We start from the raw sequence: 16393 nt of genomic DNA, 5'->3' as shown, positions 1-16393 counted from the left end.
CGGTATGGACCATCTCGTGGGGGAAAAGTGATGCGTCACAGGAAGAAACTCCAACAACGCTGCAAGGGACGCAGTAGTCAAATCGACCCATCGCAAAACCGCCAGGTCCCATAGTTTTATGTAGGAACAGACCGGGACAGTCGGGACCGGTACCTGGGCAAGTCTGGAAGGCCTGGAACAGGAACGATGGGTCTTCTTAAGGCGAACCGGTGGTTCGACCATGAAGAATGGCCATTATGCGCCGGGCGGGACCAGTGGACGACGTCACCTTGCCATTTCCGGATGATCAGAAAAAAGAATCTTCTTTTAGAACGAGGCTGGTTTCTTATGTGTCGCAGGCTAGTGAATTAGTGAGTGAGTGTGTGGGGGATGTAAGGAGGGATCCGTTTTCACAGACACACTAGTGCAGTAGATGACCTGCGTAGTTAACTTGCGCCTGTAGCCAATCACCCAGCAGAGCAGCGATGCCGTCCAGCCCTCCGGATCGTCACAGCCAGTCGGGGCGCCGATCGAGCCGATCGAGGCATCACTTGCGGCTGAGCCAGGGGGATCGATTGGCTGGCAGGCGGCGGTGGCAAGAATCTCTCATCAGCAAACTCTCCACTTTCCGAAGAAAAAATGTCGGCTGGACCTCGGCGTTCCTGGGGATGAATGAAACAGGACTGCGCGGTCCAGCCCGTCCGGGTGTATGAATGAATCATGAGATGATGGGTGACCCTTGGGTATGGCAACCAGAAGGCCCCAAAATCATGGTGTACACACCTGCAGCGCTGATCCCGTGGCTGCGGTCCGTGGCTGCAGGCGTGGCTTTGCAGCCCTATGCACTGGGGCACATGGACACCCGGTGGATGCCTCAGCCCCCGGGATTCCGGTGGCGAGATCGCTGGATTGGGATACCTGCGGTTTTCTAGAAGGGCCGTGGAAGGGAAAGCTAGCATAGATCGTCCAATTCAATTTACGCTCAAGTGCACTAGAAGTATTCACAAGCCAAAAAGAAACAAAATTAACTCCCGAGGCATGATTCGTGGTGTGCACATGCGACAGATCCAGAGCAAGTAGTCAGTCGTTGCGGTCGTGGTACATTTCATGCGTCGTAATCGTGAGTGTCAAGCGATGGCCAGAAACAGAAAAGAAAAAAAAAGGGTATCTCCTTTAAGCTACAATGCCCATAGTCAATCAATGTCGTTTATATTTCTGGAACAACAGGTTAGTCAATCTTTGACATAATGCAGGGGAAACGCCACTCACATCTTCCATTTTCCGCCGATTGCTCGGGTCCAATGTATTACCCGCGCCGAGCAGGGTTTGGCCCACGGCCTTGGAAACACCAATGGCCGGACGCAGGATAACCGTGGGCGCATGCTTCCACACGGCTTTGGCGGCGGCTCGGGCGCTGCCACTTTCCACAACCTCCCCCGGCACGGCGACGATGGCATCGCGCGCCAGAAGCAGGTCTCGCTCGAGACCTGTGAACGCGCCGCGGAGACCCTGGACCACCCCGATGGGCTGGTCGGCATACAAGGAAATCCTCTTGGTTTCGTCTTCGTCGACTTGGTCTTCCTCCGATGCCATCGCGGCATTTGGAGAGGCCAGGAGATCCTCCGCGCCCTGGAGGACAGTCTGCGTGCCGATGGCCAGTTTGGCGCCCAGCTTGATCAGCTCGTTGGACGTGGTCTTGGCGAAGGCGAGGGCGCCTTTCTGGATGCTTCGGACGATCCGGCCGTCCTTTTGATATTCGCGCATGGGCACGACAACCAGGTCTCGCACGCCCCCGCCCACATTCACCAATGACCGGATGGGTGCGAGGCCGGCAAGAACGCCGGGGAGCTGGTTGCGCTTGATATCCGGCATCCAAATGTCGTTGAGCGTGTGGCCCAGCCGGTCGAAGCCCGAGACCCCGTAGATGATCACATGGCGAAGCACCATGTCAGCACCATCCAGCACGAAGAAGTTCATGAATTCTGTAGTTCGACCGGACCGGAGCCCCGCGTAGTCGACCCGCTTGGGCTTGAAGTCAAGTTTCACCTGGACGGCGTTCACCTCCACTCGTTGCAGGAATGGGACGTCTCCGGGGACGCTGGCGGACTCGGCAGATTCGTCGCGGAACTCGAAGAACCGGCTCATGAAGTCCAGGGCATCTTGGTCGACATGTAGTCGCAGCGGAAGAATGGTCGCCTTGAGAACAATCTCTGAAGCCGCGAGCTCAGGAACAGGTTTGACAGTCAAAATCTCCAGATGAATCATACTCGTCCCGCTTTCCTTCTCGCCAACCTCATGCATGTACGTAGCGAATTTCTTCCACGTGGACGTGGGTACATGGTCGTAAATCTCCAGATCATGGACGCGCACATCCAACGAGCTCTGAGTCTCGTCGGAACCCGGCGGGAAAACAACCAGATCCGCACACACCCCGCGCAGTTCGAAGGTCATCTTGTGATGTTTGCTGCGATGCAGACGCAACTTTTTCCTATGCATAGACGATGATCGACCCTGGCGGCTTGCGGTGGCCGTCACCGTTGTCGAAGTAGCGTAGCTCCCTGTCTCGCTTGCGAGGTCGTCAATGTCGCGGTTGATCACGCGTTGTAGCTCGCGCGGGTCTTTGTTGGCTGGGATGCCGATGTAGATTGAGTTGAACAGGAAATCACCGATGACGGACTCTTCTTCGTCCTCCGCGCTGGGTGACATCCGCGTTGTTCGCGATCGTCGCTCTGTGGCCTTGGTCTCGACCTCTTTGACTGCTTTGGAGATGGTATCTCGGGTCTGTTGCCAGTCGTAGCCGTCGAAGAGATTCCAGATAACATGAACATCACGAACGCGTACTCGGAGAGGGCTGCGTTGAAGCTTCGAGTCGTTTGAAAGGCCGTAAGTGTTGTGAGTGGAATCCCATCGGTGGGCGGTTCCTCCAACTGCAGATTGCCTTGCGAAATGGTCATCCTGGAACTCCAGTTCGCCGATACTGGACGAGACCTGATATTGAGAATGAAAACTGTCAAGCAGGTCCTGGGTTTCAGATACCCCCGTAGCAGCGGCAGGGCCGCCACTACTCGAGCCTCGTTGTACAGGATAGAAATCACTGACGTACTCCAACTCGTCTTCGAGAATATCTGGCTGGAGCGGTTCGTCAAGCTCGGAAGGAAAGTTAGGGTCTGCGGTGAATGCATCACCCGAAAATGAAGCGAGCATGTCGTGAAGAGGAGTGACCTCCGTCCGATATTTGACGGTGGGGTTCGGGGGAATTGGAGGCTGAAGACCATTTATAATGCTGATAAGAGTCTGCGTTGAATCTGCGCAGGTCTCGAGAATCAAAAGATCATCTCGTAGCTCCACATCTATTGACTGCACCCCTTCTTCGGAAAGACACATCAGCTTCACGACAGCGGTCGCGGATGAAATCGAAGAGACGGGAACGTAGCCTTGGTCGATGTATGCCTGAACTTGATTACTTTGAGTGACGGCTGAACCACGACGATGTAGGTTATCGGCCGTGCCGACAATTCCCACGTCGTCAATTATCATAAGCGACGCTTTTCGGATGTCCAGTTTGGCCTCTGATGATTCTTGTCCATGCATCGAGCCTCCGAATTTGGCATTCGTCAACACAACAAGGCCCTTTGCGGGGGAATTGCGAGGATTGAGGCCCAGAACACAGTCTCTGAAGATGACAGCCAATTTTACAGGTTTTGTAGCAGAAGTTGGTGTATTCACCGTCACTTCTGCGTCCTGGGAAGGCTGTAACTCGGCAATATTGGCAATAGAATCCACCATGCCACTGGCCAAGTCACCACTGGTCATGTTGCCACCCAGTCCAAAGAAAGCCATGACAGATGGTATGGTATACTCAACACGCAGGTGATGCAACTTGACTTTGAACGTGGGATCCATTTCATCAGGAATAAAACGGGCCATCAGAATCGGTGGATGCGGGTGAATCTGGGTGTGATCTTTGCTCGGCAACAGCGTCTCGCCTAGCAGCTGCTCATCTTCATTGCGGAAGACAGTCATTGTTCCGATCTGGAGGGCAACCAACGAAGGCATGGTTATATAGGCAACCTCGGGGTTGGCAAGGTGAACATTAATATCTCCAACTTCGCCTCCCACGTGAATCTGGCCGTCAAAGTCTCTCACCAGTGCCAGAATGAGAATACCCGGACGATCGTCCTCAGGTAGGTACTTCGTGACGTTGGATAACCGGCTCAGTTCAACACCAAGTGATGAAAGAGGGTGCAAGCCTGCAGTGTTTGAAACAACAACCTTCACTCCGGCCACTGTGATTCTCAGAACAGAGCCCTGCCGTCGCTGTCGAAGTAGTGTATCCAGCATGATATCATCGTCATCATCGTACTTGTCTTTGGACGGGGTGATCAGCGTCAGAAGACGATCGAGGTCGACTTCCTTCGGCGCAAACAGGAATTCAACTCTGATATTGCTCAGAGTGGCTTTGGCAGGAGCATCATGAAGATCATCATCAAGTCGAAGCGGCCCACTCAATTTCGCTTTGTCGATCTGCACACCAATGCCCTCAAACCGGCTGACAATCTTGACGGCAGTTGTAGTCAGGTTGAGATAGTGTGTTTCACCTATCACATCCAACACGATACCGCCTACCCGAGCATTCACCTTCCAAGGCGCGGATGCACTTTTGGCCGTGTCTGCTGGAGCGGGTGTCTCAAAGTGGACACCGCGATGCGGTTTCCTTGGGTTCGTTGGACTGCCTTTGACAGTTGACACGGATGAGATAGAGCTTCCCAGTTCCAAAATCGTGCTCAGCCCACCCATCCAACCCAGGGCTTCTTCTAGACGCTGTATATTGAGATTGAACTGGAGAGGCAGCGTGGAGATGCTAATCTTGGTTGAATCCGCTGATCTGGTTACCGAGAGAGAGATGTCTCCTTGTGAAGGCGTCTGCATATCCCGGGTGGACTCGCGCATTTTCAATGTCTCGTTGAAAGAGATGAGGTTGTCTGAAGCAAATCCGAATGCAAATTTCGACACATCAATAGAGATCTTTGTCGTCGACCCAGTGGACAGGCGAGCTTTCAGACCAGACATGGTCAACTGAAGAATGATGTCTTCAATGGAGTTTCCAGAAAGTGGCAAAGGTACACCGGCACGCTCGGAAGAGATTCCAGGAATATGTTCGATGAACTTGACAGCAAATCGGTGGACGACAAGATTGAGAGATGTTGCAAGCCCGGTTTGATCTGATGGAAGTTGCGGCTCTTTTGGCTTCTTCTCTTCAGGTCCCCCAAGAAGATGTAATATCCGTTGCCCAATCTTTGTCAAAAGCCATCCAGTCGCGATGTCAAAGTAAATTGTTCCCGAGAGCACTTCCAATGCCAGCTCATGCAGATGAGAGGTGGCTTGCTTCTCAGAGTGCTCCGAGAGCCGCGGTTCGGATTCATGGGATCCGCGAGAGTCAATGGACCCGCTTCGAAACCGGGTCGATGCATACGTCCTGGAAGCGAGAAGACTGTCTTCGATTGTAGGAGCACGGAGGCCAGCCGCGAGAAGTTTCGGATCACTATCTGCTCTCTGTCGAGCTAGCGACGGCGATGAATCGCCCGAGAGTCCTTCATCTGGAGGTGGAGACGGCAGCCATACCAATACCTTGTCAATATTGCAGATTGGTTTTCTTAATTCACTGGGTTTGCCGAAGGAGGGTGATGATCCAGTCGAAACTCTATCGGGAGAGGCAGATTGAGACTGGGCCTGAAGATCATCTGAACCCTGGTGCTCGTCGAGGTACGAGTTGGATGGAGCTGAGTGTTTGGGGGTTGAAGTGGTGCCTTCGTCTTGGTCGTGGTGGGCGGGCTCAGCTTCTTCACCGGGATAACTGTGGGGGGGTTTCACAACATCTTGAGAGGTTCTTTCCACATTGCCGTCATTGAAAGAGTCCCAACCTCCAGGGGTCTTTGGCATAAAGCTTCCACCAGGGCCTCCGCTAATAGCGCTCATATATAGACTCTGGGCTTCATCGTGTGAGAAAAATTTGGACTCGGATAGATCTGCATTTGGCGTTTCTGGTGCGGAGCCTGCACTGCCAGACCCAGAGGGTATCGAGGAGCGAGATTTGTGTTGTGGTAGGCTTGGCTGAAAATCATCGTTCATGAGGCGAGGAGACGTTGCAAAGGCCGCAGTTCCAGTTCCAGCCTGACCACTGTTCTGCGTGTCGCTCAATCGTGATCCATATATGCTATCACCTATATTTTCAGCATCTTCAATATCTCGGCGGGTATGTGATGGAAGACCATGGGAGTATCTCCCACTCCCGCGCGACCGCTCAACATCCAAATCATCAAGCTGGGTATCAATCACCGAATCCAAATACCCAGGATTGTCCCGAAAGGGATCATCATGGCCAAAGATTTGAGAGTCCTCAGGATATCTATCTCGTTCAGATTCCGAGCCCGCGTCCGAAAATCGGCCGTCATTAGAGAATGTAGACGCCTCAACACCGGGTTGTGTCGCGCTTCCAGCAACTAAATTTCGAGGAGGTTCAAGGATCGTTGACTGCGTCATAGCGAGAGCGGCCTCCGAGGCGGAAGAATCAGAAAACGAGGGCGAGGGAGCCCTGCTCGATGGCTGGCTGCCTTTCGAGCGCATTGTGGTAGTCGGAGAAGCGGGAGCCGCAAAGCGTGAATAGTTCGAAAAAACCGTCGGATCAGACACCAAGCTGACATCGATATCCACCAGAGAAACTAGCCGCATGCCTTCCCGCAGAGGAAGCGCCTCGTCTGGGCCCGCAGTGAATGCGGACACCCCATGCACATCGATCTCCTTGACACTCAGCAATCCCCCCACAAGATCCGGTTTCTCCTCCGCCTGTCGTTTTGAAGGCCGATCGGACTTCATCTCCATATCCAGACGCACGGCTACATCTAGGATTTTCAGTTGAAAGCGATCCGCAACACCCTTGAGAAACGCCGCCACAAAGCTGGGGAGCGATAGTGTCTCGCTACCAAGTCCGAGCTCCTCATCCTCATCGGCGCTGAGCGATGACGATGTGCGGTGTAAAACCTGCGACCGCGACGAAATGGCGGCTTGGAGCTCCTCTTTCTCTGCCTTTGGCTCGGTCTCCAGGAACGACTCGGCCAGTCCAGACGGCGTGGGAAGAACCTGTTCCGTGCCTGCCTCATGGATGCCTAGTCCTCGTGGATTCCCCTGATCTCCATGGGATGGCTCTTCAGGTACCAAGCGCGCATGTACATCGATCCCGCTGGCCTCGCAAATGATCCCGCTCGAGTATATATCAGCAGGGACCGTGATCCGCAGGAACTGCACGCGAGCAGCAAGAATCTCGCATGACGACGGGAGGTGGAGGAGGGTCGCTAGTTTCTGTTTGGAGTCAGCTTTGAGTAGACAGTGGGGATGATGATCACCATCACCCCGCCACGCCCGCGCAGACTCACCTCCAGCTTCAGGCCGATATCGCGTAACTCGACGGTGCTCCGCTGGCCCCAGCGGATGCCCAGGTTGTCCGGGTCGAGGGCGTCGGTGTCTACCACACCCAGACGCGACAGGGCATACCTGAGCAGCCGCTTCTGGAAGAAGGATGGCAAGAAGTAGGCCATGTTGAGAGGGGTAGGGAGCCAGGGGAGGCTCGATCATGCAGGGACCATCAGGGGCATCATCGAGCGGGTAACGAGGGAAGACGGAGAGAATGAGAGTGAATCAGTTGGGAAAGAGTGGTACATACATAACTAGAGAGGGAACGGGAAGGAGGTGTGCATGACGTTCCGCAGCAGCTGATAACGATAACTACGGGCGACTGACGAGTTACGGGGCGATCAATCACCGATCAGCACACAACACGCGTTTGGCTCCGACTTGCTCTTTCATTCCTCTATGATCAACTATTCATCCTCGTCAAATTCGGCAAACTCCAACACCACCCACTCGCAGAACTTCTCAAACTCCGAGCACCACTCCCGCAAGCGCGCCGCCTTGATCCCCTCGCCCAGAATGCCCTCGTGCACCTCCCCCTTCCACTCCGCCGTCGACTGGTCTTCATAACAGCTCCAGCGGATCGAATTCTGGACCATCATTGCCAGGCCCACCAGGTCCACATTATCCAGCCCTTGGAGAGCTTGCCAGAAATCATGCGTCAGTCCGTTTCGGCCATGTCCCAGGATCGCCGGGTCGTCGTTGCAGAGGGAGACGGGCACGCCGCGGGAGAGCAGTGCCGGGAGCGGATGGCTCTTGATGGAGCTGGTGAGACGGAGGACTTCGTTGGAGATCGGGCAGCATTCCACGAGGATCTTCTTTTCCTTGACGAGCTCGATGAGCAGCGGGTGTTTGAACAGTGAGAATCCGTGGCCGATGCGCCGGGTCCCGAGGAGGATGGCATCGAACAGATTGTGATCGGTCGCATCGCCGTCTCCCAAGCATTCACCGGCGTGGAAAAAGAACGGAATGTCGACTTCTTCCTCGAGGCATTGTTTGCGGAACCAGAACAGCGCCGGGACGAGATCCACCAGCGGCCGGCCTCGGTCCTCCTGCCCGACGAGATCGAATCCACAGATGAGGTCTGGAAACGCCTGTTTGATGGCGATGCACTGCTTCATGCTCTCGATAATCTCCTTATTGGAGAACCGCCGGATGGTCGTCCAGATGATGCGCGCCTCATAGAAGTGCTTTCCTTCTTCCGTGGTTTTGAACCGGGCCACTTCCTCCTCGACCACGCGACAGAACTCTCCATAATCTGTCTCGGGTGTCTCGTGGCCTTCTTTGCGATACTGGAAGAGAAACGCGATGCGAAACTCGACGTACCGCACCCCATCTGTCGCGAGCTGCGCCAACATGCGGCGGAAACATGCCCGGAAAATGGGCTCGTAGTTCACCAGGGAGTTGACGACGGGGAAGGTCTTCTCAAAGATGGACCAGATGGCATCGACGCCGTGGTGATGGTGGTAGGAGTGCTCGGGCATGAGCACACAACGGCTCTTCAGCCAGTCGCGGAAGCCGGCCTCTTGGCCCTTGGGGAAGGACGCCGCCGCTTTGGCGATCGGGGTAAATGAGGAAGACTCGTATCCCTCGGACCACACACTGGGCTGGTCCTCTGCTGGCATTTGGGATGAGAACTGGAAGTTGATCGGGGCCGACTCGTAGTCCTTGGGCGTAAGCAACGGCTTCGGCGCCGACATGTAGATACCGGGCGTCGCCAAGGCCTGGTCGATCAGGAAGTCGATGTCAAACATGGCATCCATGTGGGCATGCAGGAGCGAGCCCTTGGGCATCTTCTGGACAATCTGCCAGAGTTTGGTCTGCTCCATGCGGCCTTTGGCCAGGTTGAACATGACGCCCGGGTACAAAATCTCGTCGGACTCATGGGCGGCTGCGGTGTCTAAGCCGGTTGACCAGACCTGGCGGCGCTCCTGGTCGCGGATGTGCGAGACAATTTTGCACGCTCTGGCGGCGATGGGCGAGAGCGACTTGCGCAGGGTAAAGTCTGGCGAGTCCGTCAGTCAACATCGTCTGCCTCAAACCCTGCCTACATAGGTCGGACCTACCATGGCGGCGCTTCTGCTCCTCGGCGATCAGGGCATCGCGCCCTCGCAGGTATTGCTGGATGAAAGGGTCTTCCACTTGGGGAACACCCTGCTGCAGTTCCCAGTCTACGTCGCCCATATTGTAATTATGTAGAGAAGTGTACAGGTCACGTTGGAGGGGCAGATAAGATCCCCGCCTGGTCTGCCGTGGTCTGCCGTTTGCAACATTCCGCAGTTCACTGACTAAGTGTACCTACTCTTTGTGTTTACCTAGGTACCCGTCCAGGTAGTATCCATTATGCGAGATTTCCCATCCTTGCAACCGCCGCGTAATGGTACCTCTGTTTTTAGACGCAGCAGAAGAAATGGAAGATCGAGGCGACTTGGAGCGCCGGTTCTAGCCGGCACCCCGCCATTCAGGGCGGGTACTTTTATTCCCCAGGAAAATTCGGGAGGCGGTGGACGATAGATGAGCTGTTGAGCATGGGCTGGGATGAGGCTGATGTATGCATACCCTTGGGTGGATTAGACTGGTCACGATCCAGACGTCCTAGAGGAAAAGAGTACAAAAATAAGCCCCGAAAAAGTTACAACACGTGTTCAACTCGGGCGAACCCGGTAACTAACGCGGTGCTGGCTACAAGGAGAATCAAGCTAAGTAGGGGAGAAGTAGGTGCTGGTGTAACGAAATCTAGACTACCCCAACGCTAGCTGGCGGTAAATCAGGCGCCGAAAATAATAGCGCCACGGTGCCATTTTCCGTCATTGGCGCTCGCATTTTCCATCCAGTTGTCCGTCGAAACAAGGCCCAGCCAGGGCGACCCTCCGACTTGTGGGGTCCACCGCATCATTGCTCTCCTTCGACACGCTGTATCCTGATTGCGGGTGCCAAGCCTTAGCCAAGAATCTTGCTTTCCATGCGTGACTAATCGAACTATGACGTCTCAATCATGGATAGATTGGGTCGTCGGACGATGACATAGTGAACCTCAGAGGCCGAGGCCCAGGTCCTCAAAGGGATAAATAGCCCTTCCTGCCCCTCGTAGAATACTCTCATTCACTTCCAACAATCAATAAACCATCTATTCTCACTTCAACCGAATAACCAAACTACCTTCGTCACTATGGAGACCATCAAGGTACGCGAACAATATGCTCCGGAATGGTGTTCTTTGCATCGCCTTTACTAACGTAAAGCCATATTAGAACGCTGCCAACTACGTCTCGGAGTCCGTTCAGGGCACTGGTGCCGAGGCCTCCAAGGAGGCGAACAAGAACGTCGCCAAGGATTCCGGAGCCAACGTCAGCACTCGCGCCAGCGCGGCAAAGGATGCTATCTTCGACAAGAAGGACGAGAAGTCCCACGACGTCAAGGCTGATGTTCACAAGGGTAAGTCTCCCTCATTGACAGACACTTGTTGAATGTGATGCTAATCTCCACATTAGAGGCTGCCAAGCACTAAAGGAATCTTTACTGTACAATTTTATTAGGAATGAAACCAGAATTTGATAATTAGCAGTTTTGAAGCTATTAATCCTTTTCGCCAATCCTCGTAAACGTAGTAATTAAACCAACCTTCCGCCGTATTTCGTTGATGAATGGTTGAGATTGAGAGTAGCAGCTGGTAAGACAGAGGGAGTGTACTGGCCAGCGGAACGTCGTCATCGCTGCTCTAAGTGCTTTCGAGCGGCTAGTTACCCCCATATAAGAGTGTTGAGAAATGCTGCTGCTACCACGCTTGCACTCTATATCCCGAGATGCTAAAAACCTGTCTGACATTCGACTAGCGCTCTACAGCTTTCCGTCTTTCCACGTGCTTGTGCCCGTTTCGCGCTTACCCCAAACGAACACGTAGCTCAAGCGAATAGACCCGCGAACTTGTTCTAAACGCCGTTGTTGCAAGTGAGGCAGTCGACCTTGTCTAGGACGAGGGAGGAAGATGTTTGAAGTTGCTGGAACGTGGGTTTCCTTCATGTGATCACGTCGATTTTTGAACATCAAAATGCATAAAGCGGAAGAGCTTGAAACAGAAATATCTAAAAGTTCAACCAAGCTAAATGCCGGAGAACTCGCTTCACAGCTCACAGGTTGTCAGGATGTGAAGTGAAAAGGGATGCCAATAAACTGTGTCAGTGCGGAAGAATGAGAACTGTAATGCTTGGGTAACAGCCTCTACCCTAGAGAAATTCAAGGATAACGGATAGATCGCCTGAATAACTCTAGCATATTGCCAGGCTTGATGAGACTGGCTACGAGCCAACTCTGTTAGGTACAGTGTTGAAATCTGACAGCTATCAACAGCTTCTCTGAGTAGTGATGGACTCGACACGCGGCGACCCTGAAATATGACCGAGACAAAAACCGCTCCGATATGAATAACTAGATTCGCTTCGGCTCTCATGCAACACGGCTTGCGCAACATGGGTTCCTCAAAAAGAAACAATATCTGATTCTACGCATGATCAACTCGACAGTATGAACTTATTTGCTAGCAAGCCTTATCGGCCCGCGACGAGAGCAGGATCGACAATGCATGCGGGTTGAAAGTACATTTCCTTCTGTGTACCAAAAGATATTTGCACGAAAGGATATATTCATAGAACTGTGTCTAAGAAAATTCACCTGACTGATTTCGTTGATAAAAGCAGGATACATCCCCCTACGTCATCGGCCCATCATACCTATAAGTACATTCAACGAATAATCATTTTCAACCACATTTACGTACATCTACTCAGATTGTTAATCTGAGAGGATTTACAATTTCAAAGTCTTTCTCTTTGGATCTTTTAACGCTCGCAGATAATTTAACTTCTCGGTCATTCGTCATGTCCCTGAATACTGGTACCAGCGGTCTCACAGGTGTCGCCAACCTTCTCCCGCGCGAGAGCACGGACACAGCATCCGTCGATAATATTCAATCGACCGTCACAGGTCAAACAGAACCACTCTTCCAGACAGCGGATAAACTCAGTGAACCTTTAATGCCCGGTGAATTCCCTTCGGATGAGTCCTCTCAAAAAGAATCCGTTAATAACGAAATAACTTATTCGACTCTGCTTCGATTATTTACGGGCTGGATCTCGGGTGCATTCCCTCGTGCCGTGGACTGGTTTGAAGATACCATCAGGCATTTCGTCCACTGGTTCCTGCCGCCGCCCCAGCAGATCGAAATATACGAGGCTGCACTGAAGCGTCCTATTGCGTCGACGTTTATTGTCAGCCAGCTCATCTGCTGCGGAGTGCCCTTACTGGTATTATTGGCTGTGGTAGTCCCCGTCGCCGCTGTCGCTCTCCTTCTGTGGTTCATATTATCACTGCTCATCGGCGGCCCGATCCTGTTGATAGCGAGTATGATGGGTGTCTCCCTCTGGGGTTGGGAATGGATAACCTATGGATTCATCAAGTTCATCGACCAACGATATCTGGGCGGCATGCTCGCACGTTTCTGGTTGCCGCAAGGACAGACTCAGACCGAGAACGAAAAACACCAAGAAGGGGTCCAGACACACCAAGAAGGGGTCCAGACCCCGGAAGTGAAAAGCGATAAGTAAAGTTTTGGTCAAAGGTAGTACGATTGGACTCGAATCTGAATTCTGAATGCACATTACAAATTGTTAAAAGACAAGCTCTTGATTTTCTTTTCCCATTTAAAGCTTCTTGCCCGCCAACAGCAGTGTTCAGAAGACGAGGAGGATTGATCAACCCAATCCTTTGTGATCGGATGAAATTCAAACCGCTCTGGTCATTTCTGACCTGGTGAAATGGCGTGTTGATCCACGCGGTCCGGAGGGCCGTCCACGCCACCATAACTAACGATGGAATTTGAGGAAACTCCTTCACTTTCCATCCCTCTCTGTAAACGTAGTACCATTTCCAGCCAGCAGTCCCCACAGAAGATGATAGGTTCTCTGTTTGCCCGGTCCCCTAGGAAAGCGGTTAAGAAATTAATTCTCCCTAAAACTCGGTCAGCATAAGCTGTTAATTAAAAGACGAGGCGGAACAGGAGAATAAGGAGGGGTGAGAGAAGGGTGTCGGATCCTCACTCGCAATTCCAGAAGAAGCGCGCTGCCGATATTGCCGCTCTGTCATCCATCCAACCTTCCATTCATTCGACGTATGAAGGGAATTTGGATATGCTCATTAAACTTCCCGTTATCCAACTGGATCAGATCCGTCTCTGATGAGTCCGGCGGACTGCGACTGAACGTTATTCTGTATTTGGTAATATCGAGGAAGATATGCGTATCAGGCAAGGTCAAAGCCAATCCTTCTACATAGATAGAGAACGAGAACGTGATGGGTGTTAGGAAGATTATGTCTCGGTTGCTTCGACTACTGGGTCAAATCAACAATATCGAAAGTGGTGTGATATCGAAAGTGGGTGTGATACGGGGCTGGTGCAGATCAGGAACCAAGGCGCATCATCGGAAATAATTCCTTCACAATCTATACAAAGAACCACTTGGACCTCATGTATATATTATCTCTTGTGCTCCATCATGGATAAGACAAGCAATCATTCCTCTGATATTCCATAGCACAGGATTCGGTGCACCAACTTCTATGCAACATATTGGATTTTGGAATGATCGATATACGCGAAATGAGACATATCCTGACTAGATGATTTAAATTGAATTAAGCGCCGCAATCCAACGGGAAATTTTTATTTTCTAATACTTGTCTGAGCGACTGGGCATGGAAATAGGGAGATTCAAACTCACAGGAGTGCGAGGGTCAAATCGCCGGTGATGCGGGCCTTGAGCTCGATCTCGATATCCAGATTCAGCTCCAGCCTCAACTTCAGACCATCACCACTGCCGGATTTATTTTTCTGCTGCGGTACGGGGCTAAAACTGCGCTGTTCCTCGACCATGTTGGTCTGCTGGTACGGCAGCATCGCCTTGCCTTGCATCACATAGTCGTCGGCGTCGTCATCATTGTCATCATAATCGGAATAATCTTGATCGGAGGGATAGCCGTCTTCTTCATCTGAATAGGCCTCTTTATCATCCTCTTGCAATGGCCATCGTCGCCGTCGCCGCTTATTTTGCTGCTGGGGCACTTCTTCCTCGCCGTAGTCGTCACTACTGTCATAGTCCCCGCTGTCTGACGAGTAGTCATCCTCGTCCGGCATGGGAAATTGCTTCTGTTGATCCCGGGTCTTTTGAACGGTGGCCATGATGTACGGTGAATGCGTCTTTCAATGGCCGAGAGTGAGTAAGTATATCAAAAGGAGGACAGATAATCTAGGCACTGGTAGACTGTTGAGTGGCGTGGTGACGGAGGGGGCCAAACAAGTTTTGTCATCTTATTTTCCAAGGGAAGCCGGGGGATAGCGCCCGTGGCTCGAATCGAAAAAAAAAAAATAGCTATCTCGAATTGGCATCATGGGATACATCGGGATTAATCTACTTAATTGTTGCTAGTCACTGCATTGATTGGCCTCTGACAGGGATCGTCTTCTGCCGATCCAACGGTGGCCCCCCGGAGCCCCACCAGAGCAAAATGTCTACTGAAGTATGAGTACATCCTCACAGATACTCCAGACCCATGGGTGCCCCACACCCGAGCCCTGTCAACCTGCCTGACGTCGGGGGCAATACCTTATGTGCCGGGTTTACGCGGCAAAGGGTGGCTTGTGTGACGATATAAACGGTCGGACTGAGAAGCAACCGAGCATCATATTTGGTCATGCCAAGTTTGATCCTCTTCCCCAATCATATACCCCGTTCTTGCCCAACCTTCTCTCACTTATTATTCTATTATGGCTGATCAGAAGAAAACCCCAACTCCAAACCCGGACTCCCAGGCTTCGACACCCAAGCCTAAGCGTGCTCCCAAGCTCCGCAAGAAGAACAGTCCCGCTCAGCAAGAGCGAAGCTCGCCACCGTTTGAGCAGGACCACGAACAGGAGGAGTCTAAACCAAACACCGAAGGCAGCGAGACTAGCCAGCAGGGCGAAGACCAGGACCAAGCCCAGACTCAAGAAGAACCCCAACAAGAACCGGAAAAAGTACAACAACCCGAACAAGAACCAGGAGACCAGCGCATCAACCGCCGGCGCCGCCGACATCGTCCCCCTCCCCGCCCCCAGGAATCAGACACCGAATCCATCCATCGCAGTGATCTAGACCCCCAACCTCAGCCACGCCAGCGCACCCGACGAACCCGTCAGGTTGAGGTCCACCAAGGCCAGCAGGAGGGCGGACCCCTCGGTGCATTGGGTGGTGTCGCTGAACAGCCTGGCCAGCTGGTGCAGAGCACCGCTGGCAACGCCGTGAATGGAGTCACGCAAAACGCGGGCAACGCTGTCGGTGGCGTGTTGGGCGGTGTTAAAAAGGAACAAAAGGAGGAGGGCGGTCGAGACGAGCAATTGCGGCTGCGGCTGGATCTGAATTTGGATATTGAACTTGAGCTGAAAGCGAAGATCCATGGGGATTTGACGTTAGCTTTGCTGTCAGTATTTCTCTTCCCTTTCTTCCCCCTTTCCCCCTTCCACCTCAGCAATACTATACTCCTTTATATTCCTGGTGGCTTTTCCACTGACTGATGATTTAGTAATTGATTGGCCTTCCTTTGTAGAGGCCAGAAAATTTGTTCTTTTCATTGCGGCGGTTTGTGTGCTTTTTCTAACTGGAAAGGATTCCCATCCGTTGTTTTTAAACAGAATAGAAGCTTCAGTAAGTATTTTAATTCCCCAGGGAACTCCGAGGGGAGCGTGCCTATGTAAAATTAGATCACGAATATGCTACTACTCGAGAAGCTCTATAATAATTTACCGACGAGCTATAAGAAGCTGGTGGCTAAAAAGTAGGCATTTCTGGACGGGGCCTAGGTGAAGGACGTGAAGAAAGCAATCCCTATGAAGTGAATTAGACAGCACTAAGTTGGCGTCAGA

General features: G+C 52.5%; 6 protein-coding genes across 6 annotated transcripts; 3 read left to right on the top strand and 3 right to left on the bottom strand.

Annotated features, from left to right (window-relative positions):
• Window positions 1–1176: 1176 nt before the first annotated feature.
• Window positions 1177–7571, bottom strand: atg2 (uncharacterized protein; the record flags this gene model as incomplete). The annotated part of the gene is made up of 3 exons (XM_056981233.1): window positions 1177–1194; window positions 1249–7335; window positions 7410–7571. The coding sequence occupies 3 exons, from the start codon at window positions 7569–7571 to the stop codon at window positions 1177–1179; spliced, it is 6267 nt and encodes a 2088-aa protein (XP_056831442.1).
• Window positions 7572–7853: 282 nt separating this feature from the next.
• N7510_009307 (putative CECR1 family adenosine deaminase) lies at window positions 7854–9627 on the bottom strand (the record flags this gene model as incomplete). The annotated part of the gene is made up of 2 exons (XM_056981232.1): window positions 7854–9448; window positions 9510–9627. 2 exons carry the CDS (start codon window positions 9625–9627, stop codon window positions 7854–7856), a joined length of 1713 nt encoding a protein of 570 aa, XP_056831441.1.
• Window positions 9628–10612: 985 nt separating this feature from the next.
• Window positions 10613–10951, top strand: N7510_009306 (uncharacterized protein; the record flags this gene model as incomplete). Its single annotated transcript, XM_056981231.1, has 3 exons — window positions 10613–10627; window positions 10695–10878; window positions 10935–10951. 3 exons carry the CDS (start codon window positions 10613–10615, stop codon window positions 10949–10951), a joined length of 216 nt encoding a protein of 71 aa, XP_056831440.1.
• Window positions 10952–12317: 1366 nt separating this feature from the next.
• N7510_009305 (seipin co-factor family protein) lies at window positions 12318–13043 on the top strand (the record flags this gene model as incomplete). The annotated part of the gene is made up of 1 exon (XM_056981230.1): window positions 12318–13043. The coding sequence occupies one exon, from the start codon at window positions 12318–12320 to the stop codon at window positions 13041–13043; it is 726 nt and encodes a 241-aa protein (XP_056831439.1).
• A 1169-nt stretch (window positions 13044–14212) lies between these two features.
• Window positions 14213–14674, bottom strand: N7510_009304 (uncharacterized protein; the record flags this gene model as incomplete). The annotated part of the gene is made up of 1 exon (XM_056981229.1): window positions 14213–14674. The coding sequence occupies one exon, from the start codon at window positions 14672–14674 to the stop codon at window positions 14213–14215; it is 462 nt and encodes a 153-aa protein (XP_056831438.1).
• A 585-nt stretch (window positions 14675–15259) lies between these two features.
• N7510_009303 (uncharacterized protein) lies at window positions 15260–16045 on the top strand (the record flags this gene model as incomplete). The annotated part of the gene is made up of 1 exon (XM_056981228.1): window positions 15260–16045. The coding sequence occupies one exon, from the start codon at window positions 15260–15262 to the stop codon at window positions 16043–16045; it is 786 nt and encodes a 261-aa protein (XP_056831437.1).
• Window positions 16046–16393: the final 348 nt, after the last annotated feature.

The sequence above is a fragment of the Penicillium lagena genome, assembly GCF_028827675.1.
Source record: "Penicillium lagena strain IBT 129212 chromosome Unknown utg000006l_segment0_segment0, whole genome shotgun sequence".
Taxonomy (NCBI): domain Eukaryota; kingdom Fungi; phylum Ascomycota; class Eurotiomycetes; order Eurotiales; family Aspergillaceae; genus Penicillium; species Penicillium lagena.
The sequence above is the reverse complement of the archived record's forward strand: the minus strand, read 5'-3'. Positions and strand labels throughout refer to the sequence as shown.